The sequence below is a fragment of the Micromys minutus genome (assembly GCF_963924665.1).
Source record: "Micromys minutus genome assembly, chromosome: 10".
Classification (NCBI taxonomy): domain Eukaryota; kingdom Metazoa; phylum Chordata; class Mammalia; order Rodentia; family Muridae; genus Micromys; species Micromys minutus.
In genome coordinates this window covers 3,778,263-3,805,029 of record NC_137979.1, presented here as the reverse complement: position 1 = coordinate 3,805,029, position 26,767 = coordinate 3,778,263, and the positions used below count along the sequence as shown (strand labels likewise).

Sequence of the window (26,767 nt, the reverse complement as noted above, 5' to 3'; positions counted from 1 at the left end):
CCATGTTTAAAAAAAAATTAGTAAGGACGGGGTTTGGTGTAATCTCAGTATTTGGGAGACAGAAATAGGTGGGACCTGAGGTCTCACTGTCCACTAGAAATGGGCCAAAGACTCAGCTCTCTCCACCCAAATGTGGGCAGAGCTTGAAAAAATAATACATGCATGGCTTACACACATATATTTTAAAAAGAAGATTCACAGAATTATAAATACATAAAGTAGAGGCCCAGTCATGTGGCCTCAGCCCACAAGCTGCACCATACAGCTCCATGTTCTCTGCCTGTGGGCCCGAGTGGGAGAAAGAGAGGAGGATCACTGAAGGAAGTGAGTGAAAGTCCTGGATACACACAGTGAGGATCTAGACACCACCACACAAACACACACATGCACAGACCTCAGAGCCACCTTGCCTCAGCTCCCAGAGGTTCAGATAACAAACTCCACCCAGAGAAGTCATGTGACCTATCTGACCAATCAAAGCTCTGCTCCCTGCCTCAGCCCCGGTGTTGGCACTCAAACCTTTACCGGACACACCAAACTAAAGCCATGAGAACCGCGTTAGAGTCTCAGTGAACCCGATGGAAAAGCCGCCTCTCTGTATTCTGCGGGCTTGGTTGGTACCAAGTGGCACAGGTGAGCTGTTGAGGCAGGCCACCCAGGGAAGAAGGCAAAGTAAATCAAGGTGGAGGCGTTCGGCCTAAGCCAGTTTACACTCGGTTTCTTGTTGCTTTTTATCACAGGAATCTGGGTATGGGGACAGCTTCCGGTGAGGGACAGGCTACAGAGAAAGGATGAAAGCAATGCCTTCTCCAGACCTACCCCCAAAGTCAATATTAAAGGATGACTTGTGTCCCTGGAAGGGAAGGGGACATGACAATGGTTGTCTCCATCCCTGGCCAGGGACCAGGACAGCTCGCCAGCCAGAGGCCGCCCCTGCAATTCTGCAAAAGACCAATCCACACAGAGGAGTCTGTCGGCCAGCCGCTCTTCTCTCCTTTCAAGATGGAAATCGTTTCCACATCTTGACTAATTATGTTCAGGTGGCGAGAACTGGTGTGCGGTGCCAGCATTTGTCCACCCCCAGCCCTGGCGCCCGCCCCAGGAATGCTCCTTGGCAAGGAGGTATGGAGGACCCCGGCCTCTTTCCGTGTCCTGGGGGCCCTGGGTGATGTCAGCCGTCCTTGGCATCTTCCAGTAAACATCTGCTCTCCTTACTCTGACCCAGGAATTCCATTTCGGAAGAGTCATGGCCTCATCTGGCATTGAGTCCCCAGGCTGATTATGGTCTGGGGCAGGGACAGCATCCTCTCCCGGCTGGTGCCCCTCCCCCAGCCCTGCCTTCTCAACCCACACCCAGGCCAAGCCCCGCCCATAAAGCCCTCCAAAGTGATTAATATCCTTGCTGCATTCTGCATGCTTCCGGCCACTTTCACACTTTGTTCCTTCTCCCAGCGCCGCGAGGAAAATATTGCCTAGCGGTGACAAAGGCTGTTGGTACTGCGTGCTAGCTATGGGCTTTACCTCACCGAATCTTCATCTGGAACCTGCCACAGCGGTGTGTGCTCAACTTTTACCTTTCACAGATGACAAATAGGCATGTCCGCCAGTGAGGGAAGGAGCCGGAATCACGCATGCGCATTGCAGCAGGCCCAAGGCTGACTTCAGTGCACAGTGTGCGGAGCTGACTGTCCATAAACTGACAGCTTGGGCAGGAAGGAGGAAGGGGAGAGTGAGAAACCAGAGCTCTAAAAGATGTATGGCACCTATCTCAATGAAAGAGAAAGCCCGCAGGTGCTTAGCCCGGGACTGAACAGGGAATGAATGTAGAAGTAGGCAGAGGGGTAATAAGGAACAGTGGGGATTGTGGTGCCAGGAACCACTGGGCCCTTCTGGAGGATTCCATCTCTCTTTGCTTCCATCCAGGGACACAAGACCAGTGGATCTCCCAGATTCTCAAGACAATAGAAATCTAGGACTTCACAAGCCAAACAAAATCCACTGACAGGTAGACACAGCTCAGAGCACCAATCAGCTCCAAACAAGCTCTTCCGTGAGTGATGGGGATGCTAGACTTCAGAGAATTATACCACCGGTGTGAGGCAAGGCAGAGACTCTCCCAGGGCTTTCTAGGTTCACACTCATCTCAAGTTGTCAGGACACACCACTGACTGTCAGACTCTTCCCAAGAGCGCCTCACACACAGTAAACTTGCAACAGGAAGCAGGGCCCAGATGGCATGTCCTTCTGAGGCCATGGCAAAAGTTCTTGTGCAAAATGGCTGCCAGTCCTTTTACACTCCAGTGTAATAAGAAATGAGTCAACATTTAAAAAAACGAAGGGATCAAAATATTACAATTTGCAGGTGACTGCATACTTATCCCCCTCAAAAAAAAAAAAAAAAAAAAAAAAACAAAAACCCACCACAACTCCAAAAAGGAAAACGGCACAGAGAAATTCCTGAAACTGCGCAGAAGTGAAATAAATGCAGTTACTTGCAGATCTAGGAATGCAAACATGGGAGACGGCCAAGGAAGGGATTTATTTTAAAGGGACGTTTTTTCTTTTTATGATTCTCTGTTTCATGTGTGTGTTTTTATAATAAGAGAGGGCTGTTTGGCTTAAAGACAATGGGGAGGAGATGGAAGGAAGGCAAAGTGTTCTTGGGGTGCTCGCCTCAAGAACAGCGATTATGGGGGTCTTGGAGTCGGCACCTCAACTGTGGCATTTAGCTTCAGTGCCACAATATACTCGTCCTTTGTACTAGCAGCTCACTTTGAGCTCTGCTTTGGGATAAAGGTGTCCAAGTGGAGACTGTCATTAATCTGGAGCAAGCAGGTCCCACATGCTTAGAGTGAAGGGCCACATGTGAATTATAAATTCAAAGTCTTCTTAAATGTCTATAAGCTGCTATAAGACACAATGGAAAATATCCTTATTCAATGCCAGTAAAATTCTAGAACTCTTTCTTATAAACCCACGGGGAGGCAGAGAGAGAGGGATTCAAGTCAATGCTCTTATTTCCCTTAGCAAACTGAACACCATGACGACATCACCTGCTTGTTAGCAGAAATTCGCTAAGGCCCCATTGCATGCTGGGTACAACCGTAACCATGCATTAGCGCCTCAAACCAAGGTCTACTCACTTTATTGTGTAAGGTCATGAGAAAATAAACTGAAAATCCATTTGGAGACCAGGCAAAAATCACCAAAATAGCTTCTATGCCCTGATGGTGACATTTGCCCTTTCAGGCATTTGAACACATCTTTAAGCAATGGTGATTTAAAAGCTTAGAACTAGTGTGTAAAAGAAATGAGAAGTGAAAGGAAAAACAGACCGATAGATGGTGGAGTACCCATCCGAAGTCAGTGAGTGGTACTGAGAAACAAAGTTGATAAATCAGAAAGAAACCAAAAAAAAAAAAAAAATGCTTAAGGCCAACCCAAGCAAGTTATGTGAAATGAAAAACTTCGTTTGAATTAAAGGGTTATGTATTTTAAGATATCAAATGGAAATGTAGGCATGGCAGTGAGTGCCAATCATCCCAGCTCTTGAAAGTTGTACCAGGAAGATCAGAGTTCATGGCCATCTTTACCTACATAGAGAGTTCAAGGCCAGCCCGGGCTGTGTGAACCATCTCAAAGAAAAGCAAGAAGAAGACAAGGAAGGGGGTTGTCTGAAGCATAGCCAAGAGCCTATGCTAGTGTTTCTTGCTGAGGACCCATGTTGGGCAGCTTTTGACTGTCAGTAACTCCAGATCTGACTCCTTTGGGCTCCGCAGACACTACACGTATCTACACAGACACACAAACACATGACTAAACACAGAAAAGTTCCTAAGAGAAGAAGATAGAAAAGAGGAAGGTGGAGGAGCACACCTCGAACAGGTGTGTAAGAGGCGTTACATCATGATGGCAGTCATAAATAGAAGAAGCTAGTGAGATCAGCCAAATGCAAGGGAAGCTACAGGGGAACCCAATACAGGCAAAACCACTCAAGTCAGCAACGCTTCGGTGCGGAGACGGGTCCATCTGCTTCAGTGGAGGGAAGACACAAGGCAGCAACCACTGGCCTCACAGACATATCAGGTTCATCAATAACAAGGTCTTTCTAGCATACACTGTCACCCAGAAGCTGTACCCAGGGCCAGCAATCCCAGGCTAGCTCCACAGGAACCCAGATGACACAAAGGAAGGCTGTGAGGCCAGGATCCCATCAGTAAAGTCCTACACCAAGAAGGAGCAAGCATCTGCCCACCTCTGCCAAGCCTTGGTAGTGCCCCATCCTAGAGTATCCATTGAGCCACCAGAGGTCACAAAGCAAAGTCCAAGCTAACCCCAAGTGTAGGTATAGAGCAACCCCCAAACAAACCACTGGGACCACCCTTAGCTTCAGCTCTTACAGGCAATCCTCAGAGGGAAAAACACAATAACACTGGTGGTCTGGAGAGAGGAAAGATGTCAGGTATTTCTCCCAAATGAGAACTCACCAGTAGTGAGGGCCTGCTGTCCCCACCCCACAAACTCCCACGAAGAGATAATGCCCAAAGGCCTCACCATCCTATTTGAGGTGAGAGCCACTCTAACAGTGGATGTGAACTTGATTCATTTTCTGTGAAGTACACTAAGAATAAAGTGTCTGTCTAGTTAACAAGGAAAGAAGAGACACCCCAGTGTCTTGTTAGGGTTTCTATCGCTGTGATAAAACCTTAGGACCAAGCAATTTGAGGAGGAGATATATTTGGCCTATAAACCCCGAGTTACAGTCCATACAATGAAGCCAAGGCAAGAACCCAAGCAGGAGCCATGGACTTCTTGCTCCCCGAGTAGTCTAACATGATTTGCTTTCACATATACCCCAGGGCTACCTGCTCCCAGTAAGCTGGGCCTTCCTCAATCGATTATTAACCAAGAAAATACCCCCACAATCTTATAGAGGAGTTTTCAATTCAGATTCCTCTTCCCAGATACATCTAGGTTTGTGTCAAGTTGCAAACACCAGCCACCGCATCTGGACAAGAAATAATCCAGCCTCTGTGGGGGGCAAGGGTGATGTGCACCACGATGATACTCAAGGGTCTGCTCAGGTTTCAGTTTGGAGGAATAAACCAGACTCTAGTGGCTCCTCCTTCCCAAACCCGACTTCCTCTCAGCACATGGAGACTGCTCCTTGTAGTACCCATGAGACCTAGGGGCCCACGATAGGAGGACCGGGGCTCCTGGAGGCTGATGTGTGTGCAGGAAGGGATAGATACAGACTGGGGTAAAAATGAACAGCCTGTGATGGAGAGCCCCCACCTCTAAAGAGTGTCCCACCCCATGATGAAGGAATCTAGGAAAGGGGAACGGAGGGGAGGAAGATGGAGAAAGGGGAAAGAGAATTCAGGAAGGAGTGAGGTCGGGTTAGAGGAAAGGGAAGTGAGTTGGAGGGGAGACAGGGAATAACAGAAGAAATAAGAGAAAGAAGGGAGGTGAGGGACAGGAAGGGGGAAAGAAGGAAGGAGGAGGCTGCGAGCTAGGACTCAGCATTACCCAGCTTCTCTCCCCCTCACAGCCCCACCCAAACACAGAGAGACAGCCTCACAGCCCCACCCAAACACAGAGAGACAGACAGACAGACAGAGACAGAGAGTCAGAGAGATAGACAGACAGACAGAAAGAGACAGAGAGTCAGAGACAGACAGACAGACAGAGACAGAGAGTCAGAGACAGACAGACAGAAAGAGACAGAGTCAGAGAGAGAGACAGAAAGAGACAGAGAGTCAGAGAGATAGACAGACAGACAGAGACAGAGAGTCAGAGAGAGAGACAGAAAGAGACAGAGAGTCAGAGACAGACAGACAGAGACAGAGAGTCAGAGGGATAGACAGAGAGAGACAGAGACAGAGAGTCAGAGACAGACAGACAGACAGAGACAGAGAGTCAGAGACAGAGACAGACAGACAGAGACAGAGAGTCAGAGACAGACAGAGACAGACAGAGACAGAGAGTCAGAGGGATAGACAGAGACAGAGATCTGGCTTTTGTGCTGCTGTATCTGGTGCTGGCCTGGGACCAGCCTCCGTCTGTCACAGCTCCAGGCTGTGAGCATCTCTTCCAGGATCCACTTTGACTCCCAACGCTTCTGACATCCAGTGTGTAGCTGTCTCCCTCTTACCCAGGGACCCTCAGACTCTCTGGGTGTCCTTCGGATGCTAGCGGAGCTGTGGGGGTCACAGAACTCCACTCAGAACCAGCTGCTATAAAGCTGGCCTTCCTGTGACAACTCACATCGTTTCGGTTGCTAGAAAGGTTCGCAGGGCCCGGGAAAGTATTTCACTTATTCTTCCCCAGCCCGATGCTGGATGGGGAAAGAAGCTTCCGTACATGCCCCTGCCCCACAAAACTTGACAAGCCCCGCAGAGGATTCATAGTACAGAATAGTGGAGCTAAAATCAACCCCCTTCCATTTCTGCCCAGGACGCTGTCACAACCAGCTCCCCAGCTGAAGCTACGAAGCTACGGGAGGGAGTCAGCCACCAGACATCTCATTAGCACACAAAAAACAATCTTATCCTTCTGCTGATTCCAAAACTCTCAGAAGCTGTTCTGTGAAAAACCAGGGCACTAAGACCAGGTCTTAGAATAATTATAATAAAAGATGTTCCCATCGCCCCTTATCACTCCGGAAATTACAGAGTTCTGAGTCAGGAAGTAGGATAAAGAATAGCCTTGTGTGCGTTCCCTCACAAGACAGCCTGGGACAAATCCACATTGCCTTGAGATCCAGGCTCATATCTATGAACGTCTGGTAAGGATTGAGCTTCCGTACTCAGGGCATCAGGGCCCACAAGACTGGTGCCTTCACATCTAGTGGAGCTGTGGGGTCACAGAATTCCACTCAGAACCAGTGTTATAAAACTGGGCTTCCTGTGACAACTCACACTGATTGGGTTGATAGAAAGGTTCACAGGGCCCCGGAAAGTATTTCAAACTAATGGAAAGTGCCCACTCTTTTTTTCTTTTTAAGATTTATTTTATTTACTTTATGTATGAGAGTACAGACACTCTCATCAAACACACCAGAAGAGGGCAGCAGATCCCATTACAGATGGTTGTGAGCCACCATGTGGTTGCTGGGAATTGAACTCAGGACCTCTGGAAGAGCAGTCAGTGCTCTTAACCACTGAGCCATCTCTCCAGCTGCCATGTGCCTACTCTTGAGATCAGAGAAGGGGTGGAGTCTCATAGGGCCTGGGGATGTGGGAGAGGGAAAGACCACACCACAGCCCCTGGGTCAGTACTCAGTATCCCGGGGATGTCCAGAAGCCCTGGGTATGGCTAACCTAGCACCAAGTACTGTCACTGCCTCATCTGCTGTTAACCTACCTGCTAGCTCCTCTCAATGGCACACAGCCTTCGAGACAACCACGTTACTGTAAATGTCTCCCTTGGCAGGGCTCAGAATTTCCAGGTAAGAGACCCCCAGAGGTCATCATTTTCTTTCATCCCAATCCACCTCGATGTGGTGTTGACATTGTCAACAAGGCCAGCCAGCCATATTCCCCTTGCTCCTCCAGGACAAGAGGTAGCGTATTCATCACTCTTCCGTTACTGTCATAAGGCACCATGACCAAGGCACAGCCGAGTCTGTTGGGACTTACAGTTCTGGAGGTGAGAATTCAGGTGGGAAGTGAAGGACTGGCAGCCAGAGCAGGAAGCTGAGGGCTCATAGCTTGAGCCAAAAACTGCAAAACAGAAAGGGTATCCTGGGAATGGCAGGAGGCTTTGAGACCTCAAATCCTGCTTTTAGGGGCATGCCTCCTTCAGCAAGGCTATACCTCTGAAACCTGCCCAAATGGTGCCCCCAACTGGGAACCTAGAACTCAAATGCCTGAGACTAAGAAGGGACATCTCATTTGAACCACCTAAGGCAAGCGGCCCCAATGGAGAAACAGGGTCACAAACGAGCAAGAGGAAAGCCAGGTGTCCACTTTGCTTCCCTCCAGACCTTCAACCCATGGTCTTTCCCAGGTTCTTAGGTACCCATAAAACCCCTGTGTGGCTTGTGGCCAATACAGACTCCAGAACCTCAAGGTGCAGCCTAGACATGGTATTTTTCAAAGCCTCCCAGATTCCTTACCAGGCATGAGCAGACGGACCCCACAGTGGGAAAACCATTTTATTCTCTGCAGACTTGTTTACAGATTGCCAGCACCAGGGAACAGTCTGGAGGTGTCTATTCTGGAAGCTTGTGAGAGACGAGAAGTAACTGTGGCCAGGAAAGGGCAAAGGCTCTGTATAGTGCATATAAGCAGGTTAGGACTATGGTAGACTGTGTATGGGGGGGCTTGGTGGGGCCAGGGTCCTCTGGAGAGGAGGAAAGACATGTCATTCCAGGGATGGGAGGAGAGAAGTGACAATAAAGACATTGTCACTATCCTATCAGAAGCCATGAGACTAGAAGATACCTATTCTCCCTGCCTTGGGAAAGTGTCCCCCGCCCCCCATAAAGGCTTCCTGTGAGTGGGTTCAGCTGCTGTAAATGGGGACTGGGTTGGGAGTCTGGACCAGCAGAATAGACAACTGTGAACAGGCTGTTACTCCCAGGCTGAGCCCACCCACCCCCAACACCTCATAACTATAACATCACTAGCTCAGGGGACAGAGTGCAAAGACATTTTATCTCAATTTCTGCTCCTTTGCTGATAAAAAATGGGATCTTAGGAAACTGGAATTCAGAGGATATTGCCTTCACACGAAATCCATCTTAATCCTTGAGCAAGCATCGCATTAAGCAGAGAACCGCCGGGGGCGTTCCCAATAGTCAGGCACAAAGGAGGGTTCGCCAAGCCCATGCTTAGCATCACTGAAGGTTCTAGACAGTGGAGCCTGGAAGTGAGGATCCAAAAATCACGGTTTTCATGCAGTACACCTGTGTGCCTAGAAACCTGAGGGAGTCCACAGAGATCGGCTGGAATTACTGCATCAAGACACTTGATAAAAGATAGGTTTATAAAAAGCAACAACTGAGGAAAAAAATTCAATTTGCAAGTGTGGAAAGAAAACAAAAATCCTTGAAATAACCCTGATTTCTAAAAAAAGAAATGGATGAACTGTATGCCAAAAAAAAAAAAAAACGTGAGCTACTTTACAACATGGAGACAGAATTATACAAACTGAAAGGCACTTTGTGTTCCCAGCAAGTACAATGCATTGTGTCAATTCCTCCGTTAATTAGTGTTTAAGTTTAATTTAATGTCAATCAAATTCACAAGGGATTGTTGAACCTGACAAAATAATTCTGAAATTCACTGGAAAGAATAAACAGATGTGACCAACCAAGACGGCCAGCCACATGTCCCTGAACATGGCGCTGAACAATTGGCTTCCTGGCTCTGTGTGTGTGTGTGTGTGTGTGTGTGTGTGTGTGACTGAACCTGGAGCTCACCAATTTAATTACTGAGAGTATCCAGCAAGCCCCAAGGGTACTCCTGGCTCGTGGCATGACATGGGGTGTCTCCCTAAGCCTGGCTTTCTACCTGAGAACTGGACTTTCAAACCCAGGGTTCTTACTGTGGTAGCACTTTGCTTACAGAGATGTCTCCAATAGGCCCCCGGAAGTTTCAAAAGGAAAAGGAAGAAACACAAAAGAAGTTAATTTCTAGAATAGATTCTGTTTAACTCAGTGTAATGGTTTAAATGTTTGGCCCCCATGTTTGAATGTTTGACCCATTGGGGTGTGTTTATTAGGAAATGAGGCCTTGTGGGAGGAAGTGTGTCACTGTAGGGATGGGCTTTGAGGTCTCCTCTTATGCTCAAGCTCCACCCAGTGTGGAAGAGAACCTCTTCCTGGTTGCCTCTGGATCAAGATGTAGAACTCTGCTCCAGCACCATGTCTGCCTGCAAGCCTGCACACTTCCCACCATGCTAATGAACTGAACCTCTGAACGTGTAAGCCAGCCCCGATTAATTACTGGCTTTTATGAGAGTTGCTTTGGTCATGATGTCTCTTCACAGCAATGGAAACCCTACTAAGACACCCAGTATATTCAAAATGTACTATGTGAAATGATAATCCATAGTTTATCTATGAGAAACAGGATATAACTCAATAGCAGAGTACGTGGCACATATAAAGCCCTTGCTTCAACACTCAATACCACACACACACACACACACACACACACACACACACACACAGCAGAAGGAGTGCTAAGTCTTGGAAATCCAGTTTGTAATGTAGCTTACAAGCATGGTCCCTCTCGGTAGAGACCAGCGGCATTTCAAATGTTCAGGGACCTCATGTGGCCTGGAGCTATCACACTGGACAGTGTGGTATCTGAGCACTAAACCCCTTTGACATCTGAAAGCTCTAATCATGAACACTGATTACCATGGTTAGTTACCAGGACAGACAGAGGTAAAATGGAGTTTATTTTGCCATTGCTTAACTTGAGGTTTTCTTTATTACCAAGTGGTGTTTGTGGTGAAGTCTATTTAAAAGAATAGAGAGCCTGGGAAGCTGGTGAAATTGGTAAAGTGCTCACTGAGCAAGTGTGAGCACCTGAGTCTGGATTCCCAGTGCCCATGTTTTAAAAGGCAGGTGAAGTATCAGCTCCTGTGAACCCAGCATTGGGGAGGAAGAGGCGACCGGGCTCTCTTCGCAACCAGTGTATCTGCATCCGTGAGTGATGCCTTCCAGGTTCTCTGATGTACTCTGCCTCAAAAATTAAGATGAAGTTGCCAAGGAAGACACCTGGCATCAATCTGGTGCACACTCACCAACAGATACACACACAATGTATGTCACACGCCATGCAATGCTATTTTGGCCAATGATAAACCACTGGCAAAACAGTGGCTCTTTAAGATTATATAGCCTAGTGATGTCATAGCCAGCTTAGCATATGATATTCATGCAACAAAGTCACCCAATGGCATTGCTCTTGGAACTGATCCCTACCCTCAAATGGCACACAACTATCTACAGGTGTCATGTGTTGCCGGCATTTTTCATGATGCCTCTAGAAGCCCTGTGACAATCGTGCTGGCTACTGCTCAGACTGGAGCAAACTTACATAAAACACCAATACACACATTTCCCTATGGTCCACTTTCAAAAGAGAAGTACCCAAGTTCAAAGATGAATCCTTGAGTCTGTGTTCAAGGCCCCTCTAGCTCAGTCTAGTCCCTGTTGCTGCCCTGCATGTCCTGTGTGAAATCTGTGTGCCAGCTCTCCGGACCTTGGAGTCATTAGTTGCTTCTCCACCACCATCATCACGATACACATCACTCTCACGACTGCCATCATCCCCATCCCCATCATTAACATCACCTGCGTAACCCTAACAACCCCTAGCCTCATCCCCATCGGCCCCATAACTTCCATCATCATCAGTGTCATCCCAAACCATATCTCCATGACTACCATCAGGCCCATCACTACCACCATCATCACCATCACTACCATGCCCACTGACATCATCCCCAGCATCACCATTACCCCTATCACTACCACCACCATTGCTGTCATCATTACAACCATCATCACCATCACTGACAACAAGCCACATTTGTAGAACTATAAGAAGAAACGTTTTAAGGCACAGTTTTCATATATACTACCTCCAAAGTCTTGACAAAGCCAGTGGGTCACCAGGGATGCTAGCATTGCTTAGCGCATGCCAATTTGGCATTGACGGCTCCTCTTGCAGTCGCTTTGACTGGGTACCTGTGAGGTTAGCACTTGCCGGGTTGAGACCTCCTGCCACTAAAGATGCCTCCAGAAAGCCTCACGTTGTGATAGCGGAAAGGATGCATGCGGAAAAGGAGCAGTGTCAACAGAACTCATGTCTCTGTCATTGGCCAGGCTACTGATGCTCGCAACACTACCTATGCTTTCTCCAGGAGAAGAAGACACTCAGAAGTAGATGAAGCCAGACTACACTTGCTCACCATCACCCCTGCCGAAAGGCTCAAGGAGGGAGAAATGCTCAATTCACCATAATGTGGACAGTAAATCACATCATGAGCACCACATTGCAGCTGGGTGTCGTGGCAGACTCTAGTAATCCCAGCACCCGAGAGGCAGGGGCATTGCAGCAAGTCGGAGACTTATCTGACATACACAACATTCTAGTCCTGGTAGGGCGACACAATGAGACTCAAAGAAATGGACAAGACCCTGAGCCCTCAGCCTGGGCTGCATGACCCCAGTGCACCCATCTTTCACACCCAGTGGGACGGATATTGATGGAGCCCATTTTACAATGTGATCAACTGAGTTCCCCAATGTGGTAGCCTCTGCCTGGCCGCACAGCTTTGCTGAGCTCATCTGATCGTGTAGCAGCCTCCAGCCCACACGCTAAGCTCATACGTCCTGATTAACTGTGGAAATGTTAGGGTTGGGTCAGAGCAGACAGAAACTGCCCGGCCTCTTGACAATACAGTGTCCATGATTCTGGATGCTGGAGTTTCCTTTGCCAGCAAGTGGGAAGCGGTGCACCCGACTCACCCACCCTGAAGTCAATGCCAGTGTAATTGAAATTCATGGATGAGCCCGAGGAGCCAGCCCTAGGCTTGGTAATAACTTCTCCATATTAATGGCAGCACTGCAGAGTCGGTGAGCAGCTGACATTTAATATAAAACATATGCAGCAGAGAGAGAGGCTCCTACCTGGGCCTTCCCGGTCCATGGCGCCTGCCAGGAGAGGAGGGGTGGTAGGAGGCAATGCTGGAATTCAGGGTGCTGGAGTCTTTTCTGTCCCCAGTACCTCCACCCCACCCGAGGACCTACTCCAGCAGGAAGTCTTTGCTAAGAACATACACATGCATATACACACATGCATCCATATGTACACACATTTAAATGCACACATGTAATTATATGCACATTCACACAAATACTCAACTCACTCTTCAGTGTGTACAAGCTCCCATATGCAAGACATGCAAACATGCACTATATAGTCCCCATGGCTAGGTACACACACTCATATACATAAGGTCTCTATGACAAGGTGCATATACATATGTACACTCAGGGACCGCCAGGGTTTCCCTGCCACAGAAGAAGCTAGGGGTATGGAATGGTGCACCTGTCCTTCCTCCTAGACCCAGGTTCCCAGAAGGGGCTCCACATGTATTCATCCCTACAGAGACCAGAATGAGATGCTGCAAGCCATGATTCAGGACACCACAAAGCAAAGTCAGCCTCACGGCTGTGCCAGGAAGACTTGCATGTCTGGGAGACTCAGAAGAGATGAGTCCCGGGCAGTCACGATACTTGTGCTGTGCACAGCAGTCCTGAATGGAGACCTGGCTGTTTTCACTCCTCATCTCTCACCAATGGCTAGGGACATGTGGGGGACAGGGACAACTGTGGGAAGGAGCTACCTTCTAAAGGAGTAGCAGAAATCTTCATCCACCAGCCACAGGAATACTCCTGACCACACAGTGGTGGATAGAATGGCTGAAGCCAACAGTCTCCCTGGGTTCCAGTACACAGTGACTGACTTCAGTGCCCTTCATGAAGAGTGTGGCTGGTCACACTGTGGCTGGCCACACTATGCACATCTTTAATATACCCCAATGGGGAGAAGCCAGCAAAGCTGAGCCTATGTCCCAGAGCATTGACTCAGTCTTTCCCATTGACATCTAGCAGGTCCTTCCTTTTCTTGTTTGACTTGATTTAAACCAGGAGGTATGAAATCAGATTTGCAGGGCCAGAAAGCCATGCAAAACTACAATGGATGTGCATAAATGTTTCCTGGGGATGGAGTGGCAGAGCTGCCACCATCCAGAGGCTCTGTCCCTGAAACTGGACACCATATGGTTACGTCAGAGCAGCCCAAGGAGGGGCACTAGACCTCTGGGAAAGTGTCATGCCTCTTCCTGCCCGGGGCTTCCAGATCCCACTTCTGACATGTCGGTTCAGGACCCCACCCAGTCTAGAGCTGAACCCTGTAGACATAGCCAGGAACATTCATACTACAAGCTGCCAAGAAGCGTGACATGTGACATGATACGTATGTGTCCAGGGTAGGTCCCAAGACAAAGGATCATTCAACTAAGCCTACAAAGCAAAGCAAGTGAAGAGAGGCAGTGAGGGTGGCCCTAGAGAGGGCACAGGCTATGCAAAGGTCCTGAGTCCCCAGTGCTGGAGGAAAAACAAGCCCAGAGAGGCAGCAGAGCCAGAATTCACCAGGCCAAATCTGGGAGGGAGGGGCCTTTGCTATCAGGCCAGGGGGTTAGGTAACAGAATTTGGTGTGTGGTTTGTAAAAACTGCTCTGGCTGCTGGGTGGAGGAAGGCTTTCTGGGGCGCTGGGGCAAGGCCAGTCAGAAGCAAGAGACAGCACCGGAGGACAGCAGCTTGCAATCCGCAGTGCACAGGCCTGCTATGATGTGTAGATCCATAATGGCCCAGGGTTATGAAGGAGGGGTTGAGGGTGTTTCAACCTGGATACCTCGAACATGAGGGAAGCAGAATCGGCTACCCAACCTAGCACCATGAAGCAGCACCTTCACCACCATCCCTAGCAGGACTTTATTACCCCAGCGTTATCAGGCCTTCCTCCGTGTTTGTTTTTATAAGGTTTTCCCCCTGGACTCTCCAGCCCCTGAGTATGTAGATGAAGCATCTTCCAACACCCTTGCCCTGACCACACAAACCTTACCCCAGAGATGCTGACCACCCCCCCCCAGGACATAAATACCCCTCTCTGTGTCCAGTAAACTGAACTAGCTCCTGCAGATGTACCCAGCTGTGTTCTACGTCCCTGCGTTCATCGCTGAACAATATCCTCCACTGTACCCACCCTCACCCCGTTAAGCTTCCATCCCTCCGGTCCAGCTCGGTGTGCAGCAGGACTGGCTACCCGCAATGGGCAGTGAAGGGCTGGGATGAGGTTTGGAAGTCTCTAACAATTCAGCGGTTCCTGCCCCCATAGAAGGAGGTGTCTGGAGAGAGAAAGACGTGCGTTCACGGCAACCCAGCTCCAAGTCTTACAGAAACCTTCATCTAGTTACCGTCTGTCCCATCAGGAGATGCCTGCCAGTTCCACGGTGTTAGAGAGGAGCCTGGAGCTGCTGACGGCTTCCCCATGGGGTGAGAGGGGAAGAGTCTTCTAAAATAAACAGCAAGAGTGGAGGAGCTGAGAGAATGCATGAGTTGGATCCAGCCAAGCCTGAAGCCAACACTTCTCAGAACCTTCAAAGGACTAGACTCATAATGGCTCTCGTTTATTCCATCCAGTGGAAGCTAGCCTCCATCGTTTAAGCTCAGTAGGTTCTAGGTCAGGTGACAGAAGCCGCTCTGGGTGGTTGGGTCAATCACTCACAGTAGAGGCCAAGCAGGAGCCTCTTTGGCTCCCCTGCTGTGGACTCACTGATGTACTAAGGCAGGATGGAAGGAAAGAAGACCTTTTATGAGGATCAGCCCTTGTTCCCAGCAGACAGAACTAGGACCTTCCCTACGCTAGCATTTGACCTGAGTAAGTCCAGCATGTGACCTCGAAGGTACCACTTGTGGCAACATCATTATTTTCTTCGTGGCTTTTGGGAGTCCCGAAGGTCTGGCCAGGATGGTAGCCCAACAGAAAACCCCAAGAGAAGATCCTCAGGCTCTCTGAACAGGAACTTCCTTGTACCATGAGGCCTTAGCTACGCTACAGAAGCTCTGTCAGACAGTGGGGAGCTTGTAATGAGCCCTTAGGAAGGATGGACACCCCTCTCTCGAGGCCCAGAACTAAACCTGGTTCATCTAGAAGGATGTAGAGGTCAGAGCCTACACCAGACTAGCCAGTGGACTGTTCTCAGTGGTCCTGCCCAGCCAGATACATTATACCATGGCAGTCCACCCATGCCTCCTGAACGGAGAAGAGGTGAGGAGAGAGACTTCTACCCTCCTACTGTCCCCCTGTCATCACTCACCAGTGAGGAGTCAAGACACCCACCCAGGAGGAGCTCCAGCCTGGAGCAGACCCCTGGACCGTCCATGCGCCCATCCCCCTCACTCACATAGACAGTGGTCAGTGCGCTGACTCGGGCCTCTGGGAAACAAAATAAGAAAGATTAGAAATGTTTTTAGAACGCAGTTATGCTACTGTTGTTACTATTGTGTTGGTGGTGTGTAAACACAGACATGAAAGAAAATAAAATGCAGTGAGGGAGACCTGGAATCAGACAGATACGGGTTTTGATACTGGCTTCCCAGATGATAACAAGCAAGCTCTCTCGGCTTTTGGAGGCTTGGTTTATTCATCTGTAGCCAGATGATAACGAAACATAGTGTGCATGCTGTGATAGTAGATGCTTAGTAGGTAGCCCTGCGCCTAGTGGGACTGCACCAACCTGTCATTCACCATCCTACCTCTCATACCTGCAGGTGTCTTTTCTGGTGAGTGTGCAAAAACTGGTGTGAATTAGCTTGCCTGCTATGTAACCCAAGAAACACTAGAAAACAATTCCACAGCAACGTGATATATATTCCCTACGCATTTTCTTCCTTATTCACTGCGAAAAGAAAAATTGTGCCACCACCAATCTTCCTCTGCCCCCACCCCACACCCAGTAAATAATGATAAGGTGCTTCTAACCAGTGGCTAGCAAGGACCCCATCCATATGGCTGGGGACAAATGTGTGGCACATCTTAGGACACAGATCTTGGTGGGGCACATCTTGTGCCTTTGGCAGACCCCAGTGGAATCCGCCTCTTGGCTGGTCCAACGTTCCCATTTCAGGCCAGAACACTCTCCGTGGTTTCGGGGAGCGGAATGGTACTGTTTACTCTTTCCGTTCTGTGATCTGCAAACCCCGTATCCAACCCTGTTAAGCTCGTCCTGCCTGAGCGTAGCTAGAGTGTGGTTCACAGCTGCACACCAGACAACAAACACAGTACACGGGACGCCAAGGGAAGGGACAGCCTGAAGATTTGTCATCCTATGAGCTAATGAGTGCCCCTTTCTGTTTAAAGTAACTTGACTTGGATTCTCTGTCACTTCACTGATAGATGCGGTGGCGGATTCAATTAGAGTCCCACTGTACTAAACAGATAAGGAGAGCAATGGCCAGCGTGGTCACTTACCGCTGCCTTCTTGCTTTGGAACAGTCATGCAGACACACAAATATGGATTTCACAACAGCAGAGAGAGGGTCCACTTGATCATCTACATATTAGCAGTGGGGACATGCTACCTGCTGTCCCCAGAACTTTCTGTCTACACCGACAGTTTCTGCACGAATGTGCTTGGGTGCTGGTTGTGTTCTCCAAAGAAAACGAGTTGTAGGCTACATCTTCCTGTATGTCGGATGAAACAGAACTGGAGAGACTCCTTTAATACACATACACACATGCACACACTCATACACACACATACACACACACACACACACACACATGCACACACACATACACTCGCACACACATGTGCATGCATGCCCGAATGTACCACTCCCAGGGCGAATGCAGCTGCAGCCTTCCCCAGTATGACTAATAAACTTTCCCCTAAGCCCTACTTGCTCAGAGCAACTCAAGGTACAGCCCTGCTGACCATTCTTGGAGAAAATGCAGTCTAGACCCTCGTTTCTCACATGTGGTCCGAAGGTGAGGAACATGGGCTTGGGAGACTTTCTGGAGCCATCCTCCTGGGGAATTGCCTGCCTAGCACTGTCTGGCTCACCTCCTTTACCATATCCAGGCAGTTCTCAAGGCAGAGTGTATCAGAGGTGTTCTATGTAGCCTCATGGAGAAGGGAGCAGGCTGTTGAATGCATCAAATACATATATCCACTCACAGCCTGTCGAAGCTTGGTAAGGCACAATTTGTCCCTTTTATTACATATAGGCAGTTTCATGCCCCACCTCAGAATTTGGAACACTGAAGCAAGAGAGGCCAGACAGCCCTAGGCAAGACACACACCATCACTGTCTGTGTGACTAGTACAAGTTACCCAGCCTCTCAAAAACTCAGTGTGCTGAGCACAAGGCTACCTCCCCTACAGGGTCACCGCAGCAACTAGAGCACCGTGTGGTAAGTCCCAGGTCCTTAGTGAGGGAGCTCATCATGGAAGTACAGAGGAACATAAAGGGTTAACGAATTATCTTGTAGAAAACCAGGGACAGGGACATACAGAAAAAGAAGGGAGAAGAGGGGAGAAGAAAGAAGATGGGAAAGCAAAGAGAGGAAGGAAAACAAAGAAGAAAACAGAAAAGGAAACCTATGGAGGCTGGCCCACCAAGTTAGGTTATCATCCACTATCTACACTGGAAGCCAGTATGTCCTCGCCTGTACTCGGCTGCCTGTAGATGTCTTATTCCTGTAACATTCCACTGTGTTTGTCCCTCCTAGGCCAGTGCACACCAGGAACCATCAGGATCACTATGGCTCTCCACCTACTTACCAAGCTGCATCCCCCCCTCCCCTGCTCTCTGAGACACTGGGTGTTCTGCCCCCATTAGCTTAGGACCTGCTACACCTCTGACCTGCAAAAAAAAAAAAAAAAAAAAAAAAGAATAAATGTAGCCAAAGGTGATCCTTGAACAAATGAATTAAGAGGTGAATGAATGATGTAGTGTCTGTTCAGGGCTCCAGTGGGAATTAATGAGTAAAGAGGGGATCACTGTCAACCCCACCACCTTGTCCAAAGTCCCCAGTAATCGCCCTTCATATTTAGGAAACTCACTGACATCCTTAAGGGTGATTTGCCTGTGGGACTGTCACAAGGAAGGCAACAGAGACTAGAAAATTGTACCCTAAATAAACCCAACTCCTTCAAGGACACTTAAAAGTCATTCGCAATGTGCTCGGGCCCTAAGTAAACCCGACCAAAGGTAGTGATTTTTCTGAAGCAACAAGTGATGTTTCCTGTGTGTCCATAAAAAGAACTCCAGCGGTTGTGGAGCTGGGGTGTAATTGCCGGCTCTGCAGATGGCAGGGCCAACCTGGGCTCGCTAAGGACGGGCTTTGCTCGGAGCTGGCAGGGCCAGAAGCATGGCCAGGTGCCCGGAGCCGGAGTACCCTGGGCAGCAATTAGAGCAGAACCCACGGTGGGCGGCTTCAGATGTCTGGCCGGCAGAGCCAGCCTGACCACTGTACATTCAATCCAAAGAGAAAAGTGCCATCGCTCTGCTGTGCCAGGCCCCTGGGTGGCAGGACAGCACCGTCAATGTCAGCCTCTGCCTTGAGCACTCACTGATCCAGGCTTTCTCCAAGAGTCTCGGTATGGCAACCATGGACCAAGGGGACACCCAGTTACAAGGGAGCTTTTCAGGGCTCTAGTCACAACGGGCGACCCGCATCGTTCCGGAAGGCACCGTTACTCGTTCATCTGGAGCTTCCCCCCAAAACGAAACCACCCTCAGGCACTAGGACCTGCACTACCAAATGCTCTCCTTGGCTCAAATTAGAGGGAGAAAGCGGACTTTTCAAATAGCCACTTCAACAGGAAACCACCGTATAAAAATCACTGGTTCCTGGTCAGCCAAGAGACAGAGGGCTGACTGGGCATTTCCGCATCGCCACCTGCTCCCCAGGCTGTCATAAGCACACACAGAAGCAGGCAAACTGCCGGCACCCATGCCCACCACAAGTTCACACACGTGATCGATGTCACTCTGACACACATTTGTGAAGCCCACGGATACCGCTACCCCAGGGAGATAACACACATTCACATGTTCACACGGGTATACGGGTACCCAGAAAGAAGTATACATACATTCCAAAACACACTGAGAGGCACACACTGGCAACTTATGTTTGTGTGCAAGAAGCAGACAGAAGTAGTTTGGCATTGGGGCTGGAAGTGGGGTTCATATAATTCGCTCCCCCCTTCTCTGACCAATCAAAAAACCGTGCCTTCCCGCCAACCCCTGCAACAAGGCACTGTAGAGAAGACTGTCCTCAGCGCGCGGGCTATGTCGCCCTCCCAGGGGAATACATAGTAATGGGTTTTCAAAGATCAGGCAAGAGCCAGAACAGAAGGGGGCCCTAGAAGAGAGTACTCACCAGCCCATCACAGTTACTGAGCGCCACCGAGGAGGCTTTAGGTAAGTCTGCTACGTCTCCAACGTAGAGACAGGTCCCAAGCAGGGGCTCCACTCGGGTGTCACCCGTCTCACCCTGCCACTCCACGGTGGCCCCTGGAGCCACGAGCCGAGCGTTGGGCCGCAGCCGCAGGTGCAGGTCTCGGCCGAATACTGTGAGATTGTAGAAGAGGCGTCCTCCAGGGTCCTGCGCAGCGCCTCCGGGCAAGCCTGAGGTCTGGTCCGGGGCAGCTCTGCGGGCTCGTACCCCCGCCCCGGCCGTCTCCAAAGACACCACGTGGGACACCAAGCGGCCCTGGGCGTCAGTGCGCACCGGCACCGCCAGGATGCGCTCGGCTCCGCGCCCCGGGGGCCCGCCTGCAAGGGAGAGGGGCGTTAGACTGGCGGAGACCTCGGAGCCTCAGATCCTGTCGGCAGAGCCCTGCTCCCCCAGCCCCTTGCCTCAGTTGAAGAGAAGGGACATTTCACCATGAAGCCTCCAGGAAGGGGCGTTGACAGGACCACCAGTCCGGAACCACGTCGCCTGCGGGCCGTCCCCTCCAGAGGACCAAGCCAGCAAAAGAGCTGCCCCAGTGGATTCCCAGTTGAGGCTCCTGGGGCACCTCGTAGTTACCCTAAAAGGCGACCCCATCAGCGTGCCCTCGCTCCTTAATTATACCGTCCTTGGTAGGGCACCGGGCTCCTCAGAAATTATTCCACGTTGGTCCCCTGCTCATGCACCCTGACCCTGACCCGTCAGCGGTCTCTGCTGCCCGAGTGTCCTCACTACTGGCCTCCGGAGAAACCAGGTTCAGGTTCGCCCTCTCATGGGCGGCCTGTCCACAGTCCAGCTCGCGGGCAGCCCACTGCCAGCCCCCCATTTCCTCATACACTTAAGCCCTGGGATGGGTGGAGCAGGGTCCTGCTAATCTCCGGGGAAACCCTCCGGGACACCCCAACCAATGTTCAGGGCCCGCAGGCGGCGCGCTCCGCACCGGCTCCTCCCGAGCGTCCCCGGGAGCCGCCTCGCCCTGGCTCCCCCGGACCCGCTGGTGCTGGTTCGGCGCGCTCCGCCACGGGGTTTTCCTGGCCCTCCAGCGCCACACTCTGCATCCCGAGAGCGGCAAGTGCTCCGAGGCTCCTTGCGTTCCAAGGCACCCGGGGTGCGCCCCCTGCGCGACCGCCCCGGCCCCGAAGTTGGCCAACTTGGCCCGGGGCGCGGCGCACGGAGTTTGCCCAAGTCGCCTCGGACGATGCCTGAGGAGGGGTCGGCGGGGCTCGCCGGGCGGGATAGTGTGGCCGGAGGGTCGCGGGGCGTGGGGACGCGGTTGGCACCTACCTGGGGGCTCGGTGGCGACGACGAGCCGGGCGCTCGTGGGAGGCGGCGGCAGCAGCAGGAGAGGCGGCGGCGGCAGCAGCAGCAGCAGTAGAGCGGGGCAGAGCAGGCGGCGAGCGGCTCCCGCCGGCGGATCCATGGCAGCCCGACCGCAGCCGGGGCCCCGCACTCGCAGCCGGCGCGAAAGTTCCCCGCGCGCCGCCCAGCCCACATCTGGGGGCAGCTGGAGCCGCCCGCAGCTGCAGCACCGCAGGGCGCGGGGCGGAGGAGGCGAGGCGCGCAGGAGAGGGCGGGGAGCGCGGAGGGAAGGCGGGGAGAGCGAAGGAGCTAGCGAGCTAGCGGGCGAGGGAGGCGGGAGGAGGAGGCGAAGGCGAGCGAGGGGGAGGGCGGGGACGGCGGGCGCCTCAGCCTGCGGTGACCCGGCGCTTCTTGGCGCGGCCGCCGCCCGCTCCCCTCCTCTCTTCCCGACTCGCAGCTAGGCAGAGACACCCCGAGGCAGCGGCAGAGAAGCGCTGGAGGCCGGCCAAGGGGAGCCCATCGCGCGTCCCAAGTCACCTCGAAGGGGCGGCACCCCACCCGGAGAGCCCTCTGTAGTGCGAGTCCCACTCTGCTGCCTTGGGACTCCAGGGACCCTCTCACCATCATTCTGTGCTTTGTAGCTGCATGAGACTAGGGGATTAAAAGAGGGCCTGGGAGGACACTGAGCCTGTCCCCATGCCCAGATGGAGGCTCCAGAGGTGGGGGTCGGTACTTACCCCCAAGGAGCACTCTCCCAGGCTACTTCAAAGATCAACTTTTGCCCACTAGAAGACAAGGTTTCCTCATCCCCCAACTCTCTCTCTCTCTCTCTCTCTCTCTCTCTCTCTCTCTGTCTCTCTCTCTCTCTCTGTCTCTCTCTCTCTCTGTCTCTCTCTCTCTCTCTCTCTCTCTCTCTCTCTCTCTCTCTCTCTCTCTCTCTCTCTCTCTCTCTCTCTCTCTGTCTCTCCCAGTTCATCAGTCTCTGGGTCCTCCACGCCCTCCATTGCAAGTTCTGGGGAGCCTCTTCCTGGCCTCTCTTAGAACACAGCTTAGCTGCTGACCTTACAGCCTCAGTGGGTCTCCTGCCATGGTCTGCGTTGTGTCCACCAGGACCGGTCCTGAACACTCTTCCACCTTTCCAAGTGAACACGCACGGGAAGAGGCAAACATCCCTGACAGTTTGCTGTGAGTTCCAGTTGCCAACAGGATCCATCCTCTCTCACCAGCAGGGTTCTGGTTCGTTGTCCTGCCAAGGCTGTTGTCTCTGGGCACAGTGGCGCCCCAACCCTTGTTTTCCTGGGTATCTCCTTCAGGCGCCCTTGTATTGGAACATGTTTGCACTGTTCTGTCCAGTTTTGTTTTGCTCGTCAGCTAGGACACCTGTCTCTGCTCTACCATGCACCCTTCCCTAAGCCTATGTGGCAGGGTCTAAAGCAGAAGATCTCGGAACAGGAGGACCCAGTCATACGGGGGAACTACATGATCTGTACAACTGGCTCTAATGGTGACTTCAGACCCTCGGTTCTGTCCTTCCTGGTACATAGTGTGAGGGCCACTAAAGTCTGACAGCCACCCAGTGGCTCCCTTGTCTCCTGGGACGTGTGAGGCTGGATCTAGCCTTAGGAATTAGTGATTTCTTGAGGTCAACATGGAAAGATAATAAAATTATTGGGTGCAGCAGCTTGTGTGTGTGTGTGTGTGTGTGTGTGTGTGTGTGTGTGTGTCTGTCTGTCTGTCTGAGGCAGGAGAATTGCCATAGCTTTGAGGCCAACCTGATTTATGTGTGTACTTCCAGTACTAGGAAGTCTGAGGCAGGAGGATTGACATGGCTTTGGGTGTTAGCTTAGTCTACAAAGTGAAATTCTCTCTTAAAACAGACAACCCTCAAAAGAAAGGGGGATAGAAAGAAAGATAAAGAAGTGACATTTCCTTTTTTAAAAATGATCATTCTAAAATTTCTGGAGGAACTGGGAAGTGTGGGCCACATTCCTGCTCAGCCACAGTCATTAAAAGGGATGCTTATATGTCAATCTGCTGAAGGTCCCAAACCCACACGTGTAACCTGAAGACTGTATCCTTTGGACCCCCGATGGTCCAGCTTGTCCCAAAGTTGGATCTGGAATCCCAGTGTGTCAGAAAGAAGGTGTTGCTAGAGCAGGGTGTCCTGGAAGCTCCTGAGTGTGGACTGAGTCATAAAGGGACCAGGCAGGCTGGGGCTGGGCTAGGCTAGCTGCCTAGCTGGAGACAGCATTTGCCTGTGATTCTCCAAGCCAGGCCTAAGAAACAAACCCAGCTTCACCTACTTCAGGGCCTCATCCCCCCACCCCTGTCTTCCTGCCACGTGGATGGTCAATATCAGTTTTATTTTTTCTAACACCTACCACTTCCAACTGCTTATGCAGCACTAGTATTTTACTTTCTTTTAAAAATTGAGGATACTTTAAATCAGTGCCATGAAGCAGAAGCCAGCATCTCCCTATTTCACCATAAATCAAAGATCACTGTCCTCCAAATAAATAAAATGAGGAGGGAGAGGAGGAAGCAGCTACTAGCCACTGTCTTCCCTAAGGGGGTGCCAAAGCCGAGAAGCAAGTTTGAGACAGAGTCTCGAACGGGGACAGTGGAAGTCCTTTACCAGCCTGGCCCATCTGGTAGTCTTCACAAGAAACCCCTACAAGATGCTATGGGTGAATCAGGCATGTAAACTTCCAATTTCAACACTTTGGTGGAGATGGGGAGGGGGTTATTGACAGCTGACTGCTTATCCCACTTCTGTGCATCTGTGTGTACACACACAGCCCAGTCAGCAGAGCACTAGCCTAGCATCCCCAGCACTACATAAATTCCAGCCCCAGCACTTCAGAGGTTGAGGCAGGAAGATCAAAAGCTGCAAGTTTGGGGGCTGGAGAGATGACCAGCAGTTAAGACCAGTGGACTGGATTCATTTCCAACACCCACATGTCAGCATGCAAATCTCCCTTATCTCCAGTTCCGGGGGAAATCCAGCGCCCTCTTCTGGCCTCTATTAGCACTGCATGCACATGGTGCACAGACATCTAGGCAAAAATACACATAAAATAAAAATAAATATTTTTTTAGAGAAATAACAAAAGAAAGAAAGTCTCTGGCCCTCAGTTACTCTGCAGAAAATTGTCCTGGCTCTCTACTCTGCCCTGGATTTTCTGATCACAGATACCAGGACAAACTTCCTCAGATACAGGAGCCCTCTGGAAGCCATTGTGTATGCAAATGTCTGATAGAAAGCCACTCTGAGAAGGCATTCTGCACCTATTTCAAGGTCGCCTTCCTTGGCAGCCCCTTCCAAATGGACGCAGGCTGTGGTGTTTCACAGCCCTCCTTTCCAAACAGCAAGTTCAGAGTTTGTGGAAAAGACTCAGACTCTTCCTGCCCCACTGGGACCCATGCACAGAGTATCTCAAGTGAGAGGAATTAGTGACCTTGTCATGGAGACAGCAGCTCCATCCAACTCCACTGTTGGCAAACGGCAGGTGCGGTGGCCCCGTCAGATGCGCTGGAAGAGTTCTGGCCAGGAGTGGCTTTGGTAAGCAATATGTCAGGGGAACGCTGATTGAACAGAAAGTGGTGGCTGGTGGCCTTGTGGGAGTGTCACTGTTGTTGCCTCCCAAGCCACCCCCACAAGCACACCCTGGCAGGGAGCTGTGTCAGGCAAGGGAAGGAACGTGGGTGGTGGTGTTTACACAGCAGTTTCTTCCTGCTATTCTCCACAGGAAGGTGCCCCTTGGTCACTGGGATCAGTGCTGCGTGGAACTGAAAGGGCCTGAACATTGGATGCATAGGGATCTAGGCTCAGTCAACAAGTCTCAATCTAAGCAATAGGGATCCAGGGAATGATACAGCCCAGTGTTTATTTGCAACTGCATTTCCATATACGCCCAGAGGTAGACCAGATAGTCCAGTGCCCTGGCCCCTGTGAGAGGCCAGACATGGGTAAGTTTAGACGTATAAACCCTGTCCCCAGATGTCATTACCTCTCACATTCAGGGACTCTTCAAGTGCTTCCAACTACAAATAACACAGCCCATGGGCATCCTAGAGAGATACAGTATATCCTCTTACAAGAAGTCTGTGGGGCTGACAGCTCCAGAGCTCAGCCATGACATCCATCCAGGTCACTGCTACTTGGGAATCATCCTTGTCCTGAATGGCCAGGAAAACTGTCACCCCCCTGAAAAGCCAGCTAACTGGAGGATTGAGGTTAAGTCAACCCATTGCTGGCAGGCAGGAGTCAGGTCCTCCTTGGAGAAGCCTGGGATGGAATGACTGTTGGGTGTTCACGCTGCAGCACCTGCTTCATCTGCCTTTCTTTCCAAATAAGAATGCCACATGGGAAGCACTATTTGGATACTGATGTTATCAATAACGACAGTGAAACATGGAGGACATGAAGTTGGGAGGGTGATGGAGTGGGAGCACTGTGGGGTGGGAGCACTGCGGGGTGGGAGCACTGCGGGGTGGGAGCACTGCGGGGTGGGAGCACTATGGGGATGATGGTGGATATTCCCAAAATACATGGCATAAATTTATGATAATTTCAAAGAATAAATGAAAACACTAAGAAAGAGAGGAAAAAAAGAACGCCATACAGTCCCAGGATATGCACCCTTCCTTGGTGAAGATGTTTTCCAATATGGCTTTATGTTTATATTCTCCTACACCGTATCAGTGGTAGATTGTGTAAAATTCATCACCCATACAAAAAATGTGAAAGGCCCCTTCTACCTTATTGGAGGGTTTTGTGTACAAAAAAACTTTTTTTCTAAGCCTTCTGCTCACATCATTTCTTAAAGTCCAAGACTCTCAGCCCTTGGTCCCGCCCAGCCCTTAGTAAGATATGCATTCCTATCTTTGTCCTTGGGGTGTTGTTCCTTCTCGGTCAAGTCACTTACCCCCAGTTAAGCCATATTGTGCCCCATTTCTGATATCAAGAGGGCAACTCTTCACAGGGTTTCTCTGTGTAGCCCTGCTGGCCTGGAAGTCTGTAGAGCTGTCTGGCCTCAAGCTCATGAGGTTTGCCTGCCTCTGCCTCCTGAGTGCTGGAATTAAAGGTGTGTGCCACCACCACCTGGTAAAAAGGTGACAATAAAAGGGGCTGAAGCCTCCATGTGGGGCTGGCCATGATCCTGAGGATGAAGCTTTGGGGCCACCACCACCTATGTCAAGAAAGCTAGATGCAAAGTCAAAAATCACTGGTCATTGCTGAAGCCACTGAGAACTCCCGAGGTCCACCTCCAGCCCTGCTCCCCTTATGCCTCAGAGGCTCAGAGGAAGATCCTTCCTAGACACAGATTGTCCCCTTCTCCAAAGCTTCAGGCATAGCTTCCTTGTAAAAGCCCCAGGACCCCGTAAGTCCAGGACAATGAAGAGCTGC

The 26,767-nt window shown here is 50.7% G+C and overlaps 1 protein-coding gene across 1 annotated transcript in view; it reads right to left on the bottom strand.

Moving 5' to 3' along the window:
- Positions 1-21,544, bottom strand: part of ADAMTS2 (ADAM metallopeptidase with thrombospondin type 1 motif 2) — a 201,428-nt gene extending 179,884 nt beyond the window's left edge. The window contains exons 1-2 of the mRNA XM_080922868.1: positions 21,343-21,544; positions 19,987-20,381 (exon numbers count right to left, since the gene is read on the bottom strand). Of these exons, the coding sequence (XP_080778994.1) occupies positions 19,987-20,381; positions 21,343-21,478 (531 nt within the window). The 5' untranslated portion in view covers positions 21,479-21,544. The remainder of the gene's footprint in view (positions 1-19,986; positions 20,382-21,342) is intronic.
- Between the last annotated feature and the right edge of the window lie 5,223 nt (positions 21,545-26,767).